Source organism: Mytilus californianus, unplaced genomic scaffold (genome assembly GCF_021869535.1).
Source record: "Mytilus californianus isolate M0D057914Y unplaced genomic scaffold, xbMytCali1.0.p SCAF_19, whole genome shotgun sequence".
NCBI classification, from domain to species: Eukaryota; Metazoa; Mollusca; class Bivalvia; order Mytilida; family Mytilidae; genus Mytilus; species Mytilus californianus.
In genome coordinates this window covers 9,036,420-9,053,663 of record NW_026262667.1, presented here as the reverse complement: position 1 = coordinate 9,053,663, position 17,244 = coordinate 9,036,420, and the positions used below count along the sequence as shown (strand labels likewise).

Sequence of the window (17,244 nt, the reverse complement as noted above, 5' to 3'; positions counted from 1 at the left end):
AGACTTATTCCCATAGTGGAAAGTTGATATTACTGGCCTCTCCAAGCATATGCTTAACCCGTTTATTGAGTAAATATTTCATACATTTCGTAGCAAATCGTCCGTTTTGGATTACGATTTCAACATTAAAAGGATTACTAGTTAATGTGGCATCCATTAATTAATTGAACTTGTGTCGCCATCATCAAATTATAGCAATTAGTATCATTTCAACGGAAGTCACGTGTCAAAGAGCACGTGATCATTGGCGAAATTCTGACTGATGCATTTATATACATAATTTTCTATTCCTAACCTTTATTTCATCACAATTGATATTGTTTCACACGTTTATTATTATTATTGTTAATTGAAAAAAATCTAAATATAAAGTAATACAAACTTATTTTCCTTCTTTTTATTAATTTAATTCAATTGAAGCAAATGTGCGTTAAATGTAACTAAAAACGCTTACATACTGCTATAAACTATCTATTTGATTCAAGATCAACTGCATGATGAGTCTAATGTTGACGAAACGCGCGTTGGTGGTACTAATTTATAAGCCTGGGGCCGATTTCACGAAGCTATCCTAAGACCTGTCATAAGATATATCTTAGGACATGTCTTATGATCCTCTTATGACTATCCTAGGACATATCTCAGACCACGCCTCGAAGCTGTCTTAGGATGATCTTAGCTAAGATATCCTAAACCTGTCGCAAGTTCTTTAAATTTTTAAATATTAACATAGATTCATGGAAAAATTCATGTAAATGTATTATGTGTTTCCAATAAATTACTTAACGTATTGATTAATATTCCAGAATTAGATATTTCGTAAAATTAATATAAAGCATTAGTTTAATTTATATAAATAATCTATTAATAATACACCAATATGCATATAAAAATTCAAATAAAAATTTGAGAAAAAAAAACAATAAGCTGATGATTATTTGATTTTGTACAAGTGAGTTGAATTCAAGTTTTCACTGTATCGGTTATAAAAAGGTTAAAGGATAAAATCGTGCATTTTTGATATAAATAAATCGAATGTTCATTGTTGATAAATCATTGTTGATAATCCCCCAACCTATAAAGATTTTGTTTCGAGTAGAACAAGGAGATTAGATAATCAAATAATAATAACATAACTTGCCAGAATATTCATCATGTTGAATGTGGGCAGTATTTGGAAGAAGAAGAAGACCATCATAAGACACCTCTCGTGTAGTCCTAACTTTATGACCAACTTTAAGAGATGTCCTAAATTAGGACCACTTTGTGAAACCCACTTAGGACTAAGATATGTCGTAAGACCATCCTAAGACATATCTTAGTCCTAAGACAGCTTTGTGAAACTGGCCCCTGGTAACTTTGGTGAATTAAATAGTCTAGGTACTATTGTCTTCGAAAAACAGTTGCCCACTGATAAGTTTGTGATAACTCAAAACAACAAATAGGAGAAAAATAGAATATCCTTATTAAAAATCATCACTTGATTTCATCAATTGATTTTCATAGAATACATAGTTAAGGAATTTTTAAATAGTTTTTTTTTTCTTTCTTATCAATATCTCAAATGTTAATGTACAAGTATTTAATTGATTATATTTTGTTTTCCTTGAAAATGAACAAGTATGTAAGTGGTGTGTCTTATTTTGTTTTATCCATTTTCAAAAAGGAAAGATAATTGCATCAATGTATATTAACTCCATAGATACATCAGAGAAAATAAATATGTGTGTATACAGTAATATATGTGACAGTTACAGTGATATACTTTATTAGATTAAAACATACCATATATTTACAATAATGTAGAGCAGATGTTCTATTATTTATCACTCTAAACATGAATATTATATTATCTATTTGAAATTCTAAACTAGCATTTGCTATTGCTTTATGTTTTGTAAGCCTATTTGACTTTTGGAATATCTAGCAGGGATTTGAAGTGAATATAAGCTAACATCCTGGCTGGTTGGTATTTAGTAATTTGACTCCCTTCCGGACAAGAAAACACCTGGATTTATTTGTCCCAACGTAAAATATCTGCTGTAAGCCGACTTCTGATGGTATTTTTATAAGATTGGTACACGTTACTGTAATTTTATATGATTATTGAAATGTTTCACCAATTATCATTATTATTATTATTATTCTAAAAATATTTTAATTTAATTTTTTTTTATTTTCATTTTTTACATAATAACTATCTTTAGCAAAAATAAGATCTGGAGCCAATTTTTCACACAAGTTAACTGACAATTAATTATTCAAATGAAATCACTCGTGATGTTTTAAATCATGTAATTGGATCTCTTTCCGGACTGGAAGCAACATACAAATTTTGCAGTCTTCGAGATGGTGGGAAAATTCAAAATATGAATGACATTATGCAAAGTTGAAGCGCCATACCTTGAACATATTTAGTCTCGATTTTTGCATACCATTTCAGCTCTTGAGTTTTTGACATACTAGAAATTAAAAATGAAAACTTTTTCAGATCCATCCTCACATTAGCCAGGGTTCTGTATTGGTATCACTTAAATGATACATTTTGTATCTTTCCAGGTCATTACATTATGTAATAGTATTCCACGGAAATCGCAACTTCCTAGGTAAAGTTTAACGATCTAGCTGTTCTATTTATAAGAAGGCCTTTCAGTTTTAAAGCTTCTTTTTTCTTTTGTTTTTTACTTAGATAATTTTTGGACGCCAGTAGATCTAATGAAGGTGATTCAATAATTCAAGAATCACGTATTATATGCAGCAAATTATTTCATTTATTGTCTGTTTCCATATTCCAAAAGACAAGAAATGAAACTATTGAAGCAGTCATTTTGTTAAGGATGTTTACTTTTATTTGGTTTTTTTTCTAGAAATGGTTCTGTAATGAATTGAAGTATATTTTCAGTTTCCATGTCTCTAAATGTAAATTTATCTATACAATATAAGAGAATATTTGTATTGATTAAGACTACGAATGGTCTGTAATATATATCTACTGATCTAAAGGGAAACTCTCCCAACTAATTGATGTTCAATTAAACTGACAAGGTTGTAATTAATCTAATTTTGAAATGGCATTTTCTGATAGTTGCAGGTGAATAATTTGATGAGGTTGTATTGGTTTTTAATGACTTCAATCAGATTTTCATCTTTGAGACTATTGGTTTCGCGACAAAAATGGTTATAAATTTCCACATATGATTTCTATCAGAAAGTTTTATGACAGTCAACTCGGAAGAATAAAAAAATAAAACAAAACCTTAGGTGACCGCCATGACAGTCATGGTTTACTGATGACGCCGATACATTCATATTATCATATATAATTACGTTAAAAATATAATTTTACAATGATTTACAAATAAAGTGTTGAACTACTAATTGTCTTGTATCATATTTAAAATGCGTTTTAAAAGTAGCACAGCTCATTAACTAATTTTGAATATACCGTAGAAGTATCAGCAAGTTTGGGAAATAAACACAAATATAAGCTGGAGAATTATTTATTTAAGCTTGGCCGAATGGTTATACATTAAAAAATTGAGATGTTCTAATTTGAAAATACCTAGAGACTGGAAGATGGTTAGATACAGATTGTGAAAGACGGATTTGCCATCTATTAAAATCAGGGTTATGATAGAGTGTTACTATTATTTCGTTTGTAATGTTTTCATGTCCATGTTATTAGAGAAAAATACATACCGCATATAAATTAATGTAAAATAACTTACCTATTTTCACAGTTATTTTAATACAGAGCTGTTATACCACTTAATAAAAATGTCTAACCCCATAACATTCCGCATAAACCTGCCTAAAATCAGGGTTCTGTAATCTAGTTGTTGTCGTTGGCCGCTGCCCTTCGTTTTTTTTTTTTTTTTTTTTTTCTTTTATTTTTATTTGTTTCACATTTGTCTGACCAGTTGATAAATTACGAAATTATTAAGAAACTAAGGTCACAACTACCTAAGGAACCTTAGATTAATTTGGTAATGTTTCCTTTGGTTATATAGCTCATAAAACATTTCAGGTTTTGATATATATTGAGGTTGGAGCGTTCCTGATGAAAGTAAATCCAGTAAAGCGCTGTAGACGGACGAAATTTATAAAGTGTTATCTTCGTCGTCTTGTCGGAACATTTTGTATAGCTAACCATATGGTATATGTTTTGCTCCTTCTTTGAAGCTCTTCCGGTACCCTACAATTGCTAAAATGCACGTCATTTAGTCTCTGGTGGATTGTTGTCTCATTAGCAATCATATTAAATCTCCTCATTTTTATATTAGTACGTTTATTCATTATTATTAGATATTAATACGGGTCATGCATGTGTCAGATGCTAAGTCAGTTGAATTTGTATTTTAGGCAACAAGTGACTAGTTTCTTTCGGGCTTAAACATTACTTCACAGTTTTTTGCAGTACTCGTAATTTCTGAAAGTCTTGCCTTTGCCACAATCATCAGAAGGATATCTGGTTTTAAAAATATATATGTCCTGTGATCCTGCCTGTCAGCCCACATGTTCACAGAAATGTTAAGAATCAAGATCTACTGACTGTCTATGTTGTCAGACGACTCCAATATAAGTTATTGCCCTTATTTTTGTCAATTTTGCTTATCAATTTGAAAACTATAATAAATAGAGAACAAAATATTTAGCATAAATGATCAGCAGGACCAGATTTACAAATAGGTCATCATAGTCTAAATTTTCATTTCATCCCTAATAGAGATATTTTCCTTACATAACGATTTTTATCCTTTTTACGTTTTAGATAATTTCTACAATTTTTACCATTTTATTGGCAAAAATCATAGCACATAAAGATGAAAGGTGTACATAAAAAAAACAAGTCCGTTTTTGTGAGACCAGAAGAGGTTAACGACAAAGACATATACCAGAGGGAAACGAAGATATCACAGCATTTGAATACAAAGATGTATAGAAACAGTTTACGTCGGCCGCCGCCGCCACCGAATTAATTGTAGTCTGTAGTAGGTGAGACAAGAGAAAACTTTGTAGTTTTTTATAGCTGTATTAAAAGAAAATATTCATAAAATAGTCCATAAAATAAATACAAACAAATTATTACAGTAAAATTGACATTCGTTTCTAACCATTGCTCCTCGAAGGGGACAAAACAGTATTATTTTTTCCAAGTAAAAATAATACTTAGTATCAAGTTTTTATTTCAATATATAAGAACATCAAACCAAGGCTTTCTTAAATTTATTTGAAGCGGAAGCAAGTAACACCAGATTATAAGACGAAAAGGTTATATTCTTCGAGCTTCTTGCCGAAATACTTTTAATATTAACCTGCATCTATATAAATGAATGGCATTATTCGGGTTATATCTGCATTTAATTGTTCCAAATACGTAATGAGTATCGGAATACAATTTTAATAAATGTATATAATGCATTTAACAATTTGACACACCTTTCTGTTACCGAGCATTTAAACTCTCTGAGTCGCGAAATACAGTTACAGAAAAGCTGTCGTTTTAATTAAATACTACACTTTTAAATATAACATGACAATCTCCTCCTCTGTATACAATGAGAAATCAAAAGAAATTGAATTGCAATAACTTTCTTAACTTCAATTCCCTTATTAGAGCACTGCAGTGTCTAAGTATTAATATATTTTCTCCAGCGATCATCACGGGTAATAATTTAATGATTTATCATTTCTTCGCACGTAAACACCGTGCGGTAATATATTAGAATTTTTACGGTTAACGCATTTTGACACGTGCATTGAAATGAGAGTCGGACAGGTAAAAGTAATTGTCAGGATTTCTTCCGATAAGGAAACGATATTTTTGTCGTTAATTAAGGAATCAATATGATTATTTGCAAGTATCGTTGTTAACTTGATGTTTTGTTTGTTTGAGGGGAAGATCATTTAACAGTGCCATAATCCTCGACACGAGTTCACTTAATTTAGATTTTTTTTATGAAGAATATAACGGTTCTATCAAGCTCGATCTAAATTGAAATTATAATTTAGGTACATTTGCAATGGTTATTTTCTTTGAAAGACTCCAGTTCATAAACTGTAGCAATGAAAAGTACGATGAATAAGAAAAGTCGTTTAAATTTTATCTATTTTGTTTCATAATTATTTGTTTTCGTTAATTATAAGGCATCCGATAAACTTGATCTTTGTTAATTTTGTTAATTGTTTTTGTTTAGAGTTTAGAATTACAGAAATCATTTGAAATAGTTTGTCAGTTTAATCATTAAGCCACATCTGTAACAAAGTACTGACTGCAAGACTGACACTATTTATTTTAATGAAGCCATTTACACCGTATTCCTTATGTTTCACAACTATAATACACGAAAAGTATCTCTTATCGTTTTGAATATATATTTACAGTTGATTTTTCATTACAATTTATTTTTTATCTGACGTGCAATAAATATCATAGAGTACAATAACTAAAAAAAATGTGTGTGTGTGTGTATTGTTGGTTTGTTGCCATAATGAGGGATGCCCCATATCTCATTTTATTCCCCGTATGTGTTAAATTTGTATTTTAAATACTGTATAGTCATTCTTAATGTATTGTAAATATTTTACTTATAAATGTCTTCTCCATACCTATGTTTATGGTCTATTGAGAATAAAGATATAAATGTCATATCCATACCTATGTATATGGCCTATTGAGAATATAGATATAAATATCTTCTCCATACCTATCTAAATCAGCCCTCGAGCCTCCATACCTATGTATATGGTCTATTGAGAATAAAGATATATGCAGTGTGATCTGCAATAGTAAGTCATCAGTTTAAACTGCGATTTACACAAAAGACCAGTAAGAAAAAATGAAGAACTAAGGTTGTTTTGAAACAAGCGTACAAATTCTCCTAAAATAATTGACTAAATCATAAGATATTCAAATTTCTCCTCCAGATGTGTTTGGATTCTATATATATATATATATATATATATATATATATATATATATATAAATATAAACAAGTCTAAATTGAAAACAACGTTCAAACCTATGATTGCGTTGGATAAAAACCGCAATTTTCATACGTGTGCATGCAAAACAAATTTCTTGGTAGAGTGGTCTAAATACAGCGCAAACAACATTTCCCAAAAAGACCAAATGAGTGAAAAAGTATATTCTAACAAAACGCATTTGACTAGCAGGTCGAACAACTGATGTTCTTAAACCCTGCTGACTGCAATTGGCGATTGCCAAATAAACGGATCACAAGATGTAACAAAATAGATCTTAATCAAGATCTATTTTGTTACATCTTGTGAATGGCACTCAGCAGGGTTTAAGAACATCAGTTGTTCGACCTGCTAGTCAAATGCGTTTTGTTAAAATATACTTTTTCACTCATTTGGTCTTTTGTATATATAAATATATATATTTAAAGTTATATTAACATAAATAATGACTGTAACGGGTGCTTCTGCCTAGACGTGAATATAAATTATCAGTCCTTAGTTCATTTAGACTCAGTGCCTATTCCCTAGCTATTGAAAGGGACCGTTATTGTTACTTTGAAAGAAATCAATGCTTATGTCTGTCTTGTGACAGAAAACAAATTGAAGGTGAATACCATTTCTTTTCAGACTGTCCATGCTATACATTATTAAGATGTACTTATATCAAAAAATAATCACATATCTAAACTGAACGAAATTATATTTAGTAATATCACTGAATCTTATGTCCACACTGTTGAGCAGCAGCACGCAAGTCATTATCAAATCACTGCAAAATACATTAATGATTGTCTCTCAGTAAGAATTTGTTTTTAATTTATAGTATGTCAATATTTTTGTTATGATATATACTTTTTTTTAATTCTCATGTGAAAGCCACTATCACTCTTTTTTTTTTTACTGTACAATTGTCTGTTTTATTGTCTTTACTTTATAATCATGCCTTAACCATTTATTGTAAATGTGTTTGTGCTAATAGATATTGTCTATTGTAATCAGTAGGAAATCGGACATAATTTTATTTTGATATGTTTGCGAAACTTTTAACTGCATTTGATTTTTTCATTTTGATTTATCAATTGGATCTTGTTATTGAACATATTTGTTAAAATCATCTAACCTGATGTCCAAAAAATGCAAACTAACGTTAAAATATTATCATAGAAGGAAGCGACTTTGTTTAAGCATATGTCATTTGTATGTAAGCGGGGGAAAGCTCACTTATTAATTTTTTATTAAAAGAAATACCGGTATTCAGAATTTGTGAACAGAACACTTACACCATTGGGATCTGTAGTTGTTTTGTACTGACAAACCTTATTGCTTTGTAATTACGAACACGTCAGTTTAAAACAACAGGAAATAAAAGTTAGCATGCATATGCATGAAATTAATTCCATTACTTGGAAATTCATTTTCAATAACCCAAAAGCTTCAAAGAGCTAATACGAGAATAAATGAATAAAATAATTAAGTACAATATGTCTTATTAGTATTTCTAGCAAATATCGCTTTGTTAATATCGTCCTTTTAATATAATATTCAAAATATAAAGAACTCCCTTTTGAAATCAAGCTAATTGGTTAATTTTCTTTAGACATTTTTTGTTGCTTACCGCATGTATTAAATATGTAATCCATATCATCTTTTTCGTTAAGAAAAAAACTTGGACATGATGAATGTGACAAATACCTTCTGTCGAGCTGATCTCACAGAAAAACAACAAAGAAAAGCATGAAATTAATATTCTCCGGAAAACAGTCTGAATTTACAAACGAGATGAATTAATTTTGTGGTAGTTTTATTTAATTCTATTTCAACTTCATTTCTAATTCTGTCTTCTCACAGCGTAAGTCCAACCCTAGAATTATAACAAACGTTACTTCTATAATTTTGTACAATTATGCACATTTGTCAATGAAATTCGCTGCATTTGTTTGAAAATAAATAGCATTCATAACCAATTGAGACATTCAAAATGAAGGAAAGATCCGACATCAAAAAGGTAAGCAGGACGCTGTGGTATGAAAAAACCTGCTAACGTCCTTCAAAATGGAGCATGTTTGGGAACGTCAATTCACAAAAAACAGCTTACTAATCTGTATGAATTCAACCATTTTTGGAACATCTGAGCTAATATCCCTTTTTGCGTCTTTAATATGCATGAAATATTTGCCACTGGATGTAAAACGACAATCAATTGATTTAATTTGAGTTCATGTAATTTGCAACTGTTTTCACTGCCGTATTTGTTTGTTTACTAGTATACCGGGACTAAGGAACTGTTTTCGGTAAACTTTCTTCGTGTATAAATTAAAACAATCATAACCTGAACACCGTTCCTGGAATACGTAATATGTACCACTAAGTACAAGTGCACAAGTACATTTCCAGCTTTTTTCAATGTTTAACCAGCAATGCAAAGGAACAGTTTGAAAATGAATCAACAGTAAAAATAAAAGGAGACGTGAGATAAACGTCAATGTGACAGCACACCAACAACATAAGTTCAATAAAACGACATATAGGAGGGCACCACACGATAGGATATAACTTGACGTTGGAAATTACTGTGAGTTAGATGTCTATTTGCTTATTTGAGTGGTGGGGTTGTTGTTTTATTAACGCATTCGCCTTTCAAATTGTCAAAATTCATATTAAGGACTTTATAATATTTTTTAAGAGCATCAGATTTCAAACCATTATTGTATATACCTATATTTCGACACTTTACCCATTTGTTTGTAATTTCAATTTTTGAAAATCCTTATATACGATCGGTTTACAAAAGGATGAAATTAGCTAAAGTGTCAATTAAATATAGGTTATCAACGACAAAACAAACACTATTCATTCAAAATGTGCAATCATCAAAAAGAGTTTGACATAATATTGGTTTCACATAAAATAATCCGCCTTTCTGTCTTGTTTTCACATCTATTAGTAAATGTCATTTTTATTTTTATTTTGATAAGATGCATATGAAGATAATATTTATGAAATTTAATTTTTTAATTCAATTCATAGAAGAAGGGACTTTTTGAATTTTTTTTAAGATTCCATAGCATACCCCACAGAATTCTGAGGATTATTTCTTAAATACTTTGTATGAAGTATTGTATCCGATAGTACATACAAGTTACGATATTGATTTCCTTGCGAGCGACAAATTCCTGTTGTATAATATTCATACAAAATTTTCTTCTGTCACAAGATTCTTTCATCACAAATTAGCTCTAGGTCATAATTGTTTCAAATCTAAAAGTCCGCCAGATTTGCAAATTAGGTGACGGATTGAATGCAGAGTTTGCGATTCTCGTTTGAATTGTTTTACATTTGTCATTTTTGGGTCTTTTATAGCTTACTATGCGGTATGAGTTTCGCTCATTGGTAAAGGACGTTTGTTGACCCATAGTTGTTAAATTGTTCGTCATTTGCTCTTTGGTGGAGAGTTGTCTCACTGACAATCATACAACATCTGATTATTTTTGTGTATAAAGATGTCTTGAATAGTTTTGGAATATTGAACTCTGAGGACACTATGTTGTGTTTTTTGTACTGTTTGTCTTTTTCTTTTTTAGCAATGGCGTTGTTAGTTTATTTTCAACTTTTGAGTTTGAATGTCCCTTTGTTATCTTTAGCCTCTCTTCTTAAAGAGTATTTTTCTAAAGACAATTCTTACAATGCAAATTCGAGTAGTCATATGAATGTATTTGTTATTACGACCATCTCAATTACATTTAATGTATATATATACAAAAACTTATGTGTGTACCTTTTATATTTTTAACACTAAAAACAAATTGTATTCAATTTAGAGAGTGGAATTTCATCTTACAGAGCCAAATCACAAAATTTGTTCGGCAAAAATTAGTTGTTGTAATTCCGCGAATGAACACAATCTCCTTTGGTCTCTGGTGGAGATGTTGTCGCATTGACAATCATACCATATCTCCTGATTTTTATACACTGTCTACTAAAGATTATGAAAACATTTTTTATATAACGAAAGAGTGAAATCAGTGTTTTAAATTAACTGTTTCTGTATATTAAGGTAATATAAAAAAAATAAAAGATTTGGAAGTGGAACTTCACTAGAGTATAAGTAGAAAAATCGATTTGAATGATATTTCGAAAAACGATTTAAATTCTCATACTAAGTTCTACAATAAAACGCATGAATATAAAACAAAGTAATTGACCACGCCAAAATTATAAAGTGTCACCGCGGAATTTATAACACTCCAAGATAGGTATGCATTATAAGAAGGAATGTAATTTGTTTTAAAAACATATTTATTACACATTTCCTAAGAGAAAGAAAGAGGATTTCCCCCTAACGCAGTGTTTGACAGGCAAATCCTCTGCTCAACAATAATTTGTTGCCAAATAATGTTAGTTACATCAGAGTTGCCTTTTAATATTAATGTGCACTACAAAGTTCATTTAAAAAAAAATGAAGTTTTAAAGAGAAATCAATACTGTTTTTACTGTCTTCAAATTTATATAATTGTTGCATTTATATTGTAATGAAAAAGTCATTTCCAAAATGTTCTTAAAATTTGTACGAAAATACTGTACAATTTGGAAATTTGAAAAACATAAATTTATTTATATATCAAGTTTCTGGTATTCCTATTCAAGTTCAATTTTCGTCAAAAATATAACAAAAACATATTTTTATTAATTTTTTTTTTATAAAAGCTAGTATGAATGTCAGTTGAATTAACGTCTGTGCTACAAATATTTCCATTATGCATGAATCTAAATGTATGTGAACATTTAAGACTATAGATTGCTTGAGTTACTTATTGAGATAACTTTTATACTAGATACTAGATAATTGTCCCAAATATATCTTTTAACCTTTTTCTTATATTTGTAGTTGCATAATGTAGCTTTATTGTTTTTAAATGGTGTGTGCATATATATGCCTTTTCTGTTATGGTAAATTATAGTTTGGTGTTAAATTAAACAGTACGGTGTGGGTTTTATTTCCATGCTTCACCATATAAATATGTACATGAAAAATAACCGTCAACAACATCAGTAAAGAAAGACATATTATATATTTAACATGTTTAATAAAATAATTATCATATAAATAAACACTACAATATATAGCACTTTCTCAATAAAAGCATTTTCTATGGTTATGTGTCAAATAATTGTACATGAAAAAGCACTATGATCCTGGAAATAATAATAAAAATTGACTTGCAGAAGACTGCACCTTTTTGCACCAAAATGTAAACGATAAATAAAACAGAAAAAAAGGGATTGACTATTAAAGTCATAAATGTCTATTATAATTAAAATTCACTGTGCCGTCCTACTAAAAATTTGTGAAAAGTTTAAAAGTTAAAAAAGGAAATAATACAAATATAGACAATTGTTTGTACATACTGTATTGCACGTTTCTCCTTCTAATACAATGTTCAGTGGTATACTATAATTGTTTATCACAAGTTGAATGAAAATAAACAAAATTTACCTTCGATCAAAATCTCACACAAAACAGTTAAATTTCTGCAGGTATGCAGCTCCTGGTTGTCCCAACATGTACTGAGAAAGCAGATTACGATGATATATTAAAGACGGATTACCGTATGCGCTTGGTCTGGTCGACAGGAAAGCACTTTGATGTGAAGGCATCGAGGGCTGAGATAAAACATTTGTTGGTCTGGAGTAAGAGGCGCTGTCGATTGAATACGACGCTGATGATGACGATGATGGCAAGTTACTCCCATTGTGAAGTTTTCGTGTATGCTTCTTGAGGTCAAAATTTCTGCAAAACCCTTTACCGCACATATGACATGTATACGGCTTTTTGTCATTATGTGTATGCATGTGGAATGTTAAATTGTACACTTGATGGAAGGCTTTGTTACAAATATTACATTTATATTGTTTCTCAGTACTGTGAGTTAGTTTATGGTTCTTGTAGTTTCCTTTCTGGTGAAAGCCTTTCCCACAAAATTCACACACGTATGGTTTGTAGTTCAGGTGTATGCGCATATGTGTGTTAAGTGTCGAACTCCTGTTAAAAGCTTTCCCGCACTTGCCGCACTTGTGTGGTTTATCAGATGTATGTATGATCTTGTGTCTACACAATGTACTCGCCTGTCGGAAACCTTTCCCACAAATCTTACAAATAAATGGTCGGGCTCCAGTATGTACGGGCATGTGCCTTGTCAAATTGTAGTGTGCATTGAAGATTTTACCACATTCAGGACATGTAAAAGTTTTCTGTGTCTTTGAGACAACCTTCTTTCCTTTACTTTGCAGAACTTTAATGGGATCATCTATTTCCTTTGTCGATTCTTTCTCATTTTTTATAAAGTCAGAGAGAGGGTTTTCTTTTGTGTTGTCATTAATGTCTCTAACTTGTGATATTTTCTCATCGGAAGGATTTCTCTGTACCTTGTCTTGTAGATCCAAACGGTTTGATTTGGTAGTATTTGGAAACCTCTTTAAAGTTGGATTCTTCAGGTCTAAATATTTGCCAAAAGATGTTAAAGTGTTTGTCGGTAGAAGTGAATAGTATCTTAAAAGGTACGCTTGGTATTCCTCGTTAGGCATTCTTCCCATGGTAAAAGCTGGATGCACCAATGTTTGAATGCCATAATAATTATCGAAAGGCTGGGAAACAATTTCTTTCTTTGCTGTATCGTGACTTATTAACCAGTTGTTGTACGAATGAGGTGAAGAATTTTTTGACGGCAAGGTTTTATCTGTCTGATTGCTATCTTTTCCATTGTAAACTGGTGTGTTCTTCTCCCACACTATAAAATCGTCTTTATCAACATTTCTAGAGACAATTTGAGCATCTTTACTAGTTTCATTTTTGTAATCTTTTCTTTCAATGAGATTTTCAATGGAAAATGATAATTTTGGTCTTTCCGTCTGCGTTTCCATACCAATCTGTTTACTCCTGGTATACCTATTTAAAATAAAGTAAAATTTAAAGATATATTATACAAACAATACGTAATTATTGTCCTGATAGTCATAGGAATATTTCAAAGAAATATTTAAAAAGAATAGATTTTTTTTATTTGTTTTGTTTTGTTTTGAATAACATTATTTTACTTTGAAAAAAAAACTACAACATATTTAGTTGTTTTGTTTTAATATTTACAGTATAAATTAGCTTCCACTGAAAATGAGAAAAACTAAAGAGAAAATATTTCATGCAAATTCGGAAGATCTTAAAAAATATTGACCGATACGGTAATAGTATAACAATTTTTAAAATTAAAGAAAAAAAATGTTTATTTAATTCAAACTATAAATCATAATAATGAATGCGAAGAAATAAACAGAATTATTTTTAGAGTTTAAATTTTTATATTATATTTACCTAAATCGGGAATAGTATTTCCTGTCTCTTGCTCAAATCATCAATTTGACTTTTTTAGGATGTATCTTCACTCTTGGAACAATTTGAAATCTGTATCACCTTTTAACAGATGTCTAATATTTATGATCTTTAGCTAAATTTCAATATTTGATTATGAGCATTAAGATGCTGACTTTTGATAGGTCAATTGACTGTCATCATTAACACTTTACAAAAAAGTCAATAACTGGCATAAATCAACCAATCAGAGAAAAGATTACAGATCCAACAGTAGTCTGAAGAGTTCTCGGTAAGATCTTCATTTATCACAATTTGTTTTTCCGGTTGAGTTCATCAATTATGTTAAAATGACGAAGGCGGGGTTACCAACAGTGAATTACAGAGAATAGTTCTTAGGGAATCAAAATGAATACCAAATAAATCTCATTTTAAAGTTTTTACCTTTTTATTCTATCAACATAGTTTGATTTTGTAGGAAAATCATGGATCATGACAAATTTTAGAAGACAGATGTGTGAATAATTAATACATATCGTATTTAAAGAATTTGTGATCATTTACCGTGTTATTTGTGTATATCAATTTTAATAATAAAGATGTTAGTTTATCTTTACATCGTATGTTTAAATACCCGTTTGATTATAAGAAAAATAAAACATTTTATTTAAGGGAAATTGGCATATCATCTTTATAAATATATCCTTTTACAACGATACGATTTGTTATGTACAAATGAAAATGACACATTATAAATTTGGTGTGTCCGAAGAGATTTTTTTATTAACCTTCATCAGGAATGCATAACCCCAAAAATCTGAAAGCCAGAGATGTATGAATAACTGAATACTTAAGGAGTGAGTTAGACATTGACAGAACTTGCATTAAAATGTATATGAAAATAACATTAAATAGCCAGTTGTTTATTTAATGTAACAAATTTATTGACCGCAGAACAAAAAATGATAATTTATTTATGTCATTTTCAATAATTCACAAACTAACTAGTAAAGATGGATATGAATTTTACATTTAAAAAAAGTAAGTTTTATATTAAAAAACAATAGATTTGCATTTTTATAATATTCGAGATACTGGGAGAACAATATAGTATCTCACACAACCGTAGTTCCTGTCTCTCACAAAAAATCAAAATGTCTCAAATCGAAAATATCGAAATTAAATACAAAAAATATCTATGATTAAGCACGTAATATTATACTGTAAGGTCTAATACGTTAATATCACATATTATTCACCAGTTTCAAGATGCTTTTACCAAACATAAAATACAAGATAGTCGACTTCATGTTGTTCTACAAGTTTTAATGTTAAAATTTACTCCAGAAAAAGTGTCTGTGAAAGTCTTTGATTGAGTTGTACGTCAAAACAGTCTGTATAGTAATAAGTAGTACTCCAGATCAAATATGTACAAGTCTCTAAATATGTCATTCTTCGGAATTAGAGAAGGCAATTTTCAAATGACGTACATTGTTGTCCTTCATTTGAATGCTTTATTTATAAGATGTATATTTAGACGGAACATATCTGCTGCATGATGATAATTGATTTGTGTCTATAAATTTCGGTATTCTTAAAAAATATTTTATCTATATTTAAAATATTACCCGATTTTAAGAAGGAATGGTATTTGATAAGGATGCTGGAAAGCAGTTTTCAAAAATAATACAACATGAACTTTATGGCATCCCCCCTTTGTTTATCAACAATTATAATAGACACAGAAAATCCTAATACAGTTCTATCCAAGATGTTATATTAAAAAAGTTCTAATTGGAAATGTTAGAATTAATGTCAAACTACTACATTTAATTACAATGTGTTATTATTAGTATTAAAATTATGACAAAGTGGATTTAATAATTACAATAAACACAGTTTATCAAATAATTACAATAAACACAGTTATTAAATAATTACAATAAACACAGTTTATCAAATAATTTCAATAAACCTAGTTTATAAAATAAATACCATAAACCTAGTTTTTCAATTAATAATAATAGACATTGTTTTTTTTAAATAATTACAATAAACATAGTTTTTCAAATAATTACGATAAACATAGTTTTTTCAAATAATTAAAATAAACATAGTTTTTCAAATAATTTCAATAAACAGTTTTTCAAAAATAATTACAATACACATAATTTTTCAAATAATTACGATAAACATAATTTGAAAAATGATTAACTCAGTAGTCCTAGTATGCAAAACAAATATGGAATTATACGTCAATGATTTTGACAGATACAAAATAAACATTTTACATATCATTAAGTGTGCCTTTCATAGGACAGAATGTAAACATTAGATAAAATGAATGCATTTGATTAACAATTGTACATCTTTAGCTTTATAAACATTTGGCTCAGAGTTGAACCTTCAAAAGCATTTCCCCTGCATTGATATTTGACTTAGACATAACATTATCATGGTTTTAAACATAATTAGTCTTGATTTTCTTTGAGTGATCTTAAAACACTAATTAATACAATATATACAATAGAGACGTTTTACCCACAGTATGGGTCGTGTGATACATACAAAAGACATGTCCAGTGACCAACTGACCACCATAACTGTTGGTAACTATTGAATGACGTTGAGTGTTTTAAATAACTAATGCAGATGTTGAAAAGCTTTGCTGCAAATTATCTGGTCTGAGGCTTCTATCGCGCACCTGGTTTTACAATAAAACCTAGAAAATGTTTCGTAAATATTTGGAAAGCATAACACTTTCAACCGAGTGATATCGTCCTTAAACTTCTATTTAACGCCAAGGTGTGAACTAATATACAAAATGAACAATTTTAAAATTCGATTGATCATTGCTATCCCATAGCTCTTTTGAAACTCATCTCTTTAAATTAACTGTT

The 17,244-nt window shown here is 29.6% G+C and overlaps 1 protein-coding gene across 1 annotated transcript; it reads right to left on the bottom strand.

Moving 5' to 3' along the window:
• Positions 1 to 12,088: 12,088 nt before the first annotated feature.
• On the bottom strand, positions 12,089 to 14,434 carry LOC127726966 (zinc finger protein 235-like). Its single transcript, XM_052234340.1, has 2 exons — positions 14,348 to 14,434; positions 12,089 to 13,927 (listed from the first exon to the last, which is right to left on the bottom strand). The coding sequence occupies exon 2, from the start codon at positions 13,900 to 13,902 to the stop codon at positions 12,493 to 12,495; it is 1,410 nt and encodes a 469-aa protein (XP_052090300.1). The 5' UTR covers positions 13,903 to 13,927; positions 14,348 to 14,434; the 3' UTR covers positions 12,089 to 12,492.
• Positions 14,435 to 17,244: the final 2,810 nt, after the last annotated feature.

Bases quoted from the DNA above. Each gene is read 5' to 3' on its own strand.
- LOC127726966 (XM_052234340.1), bottom strand. From the start codon at position 13,902: ATGGAAACGCAGACGGAAAGACCAAAATTATCATTTTCCATTGAAAAT.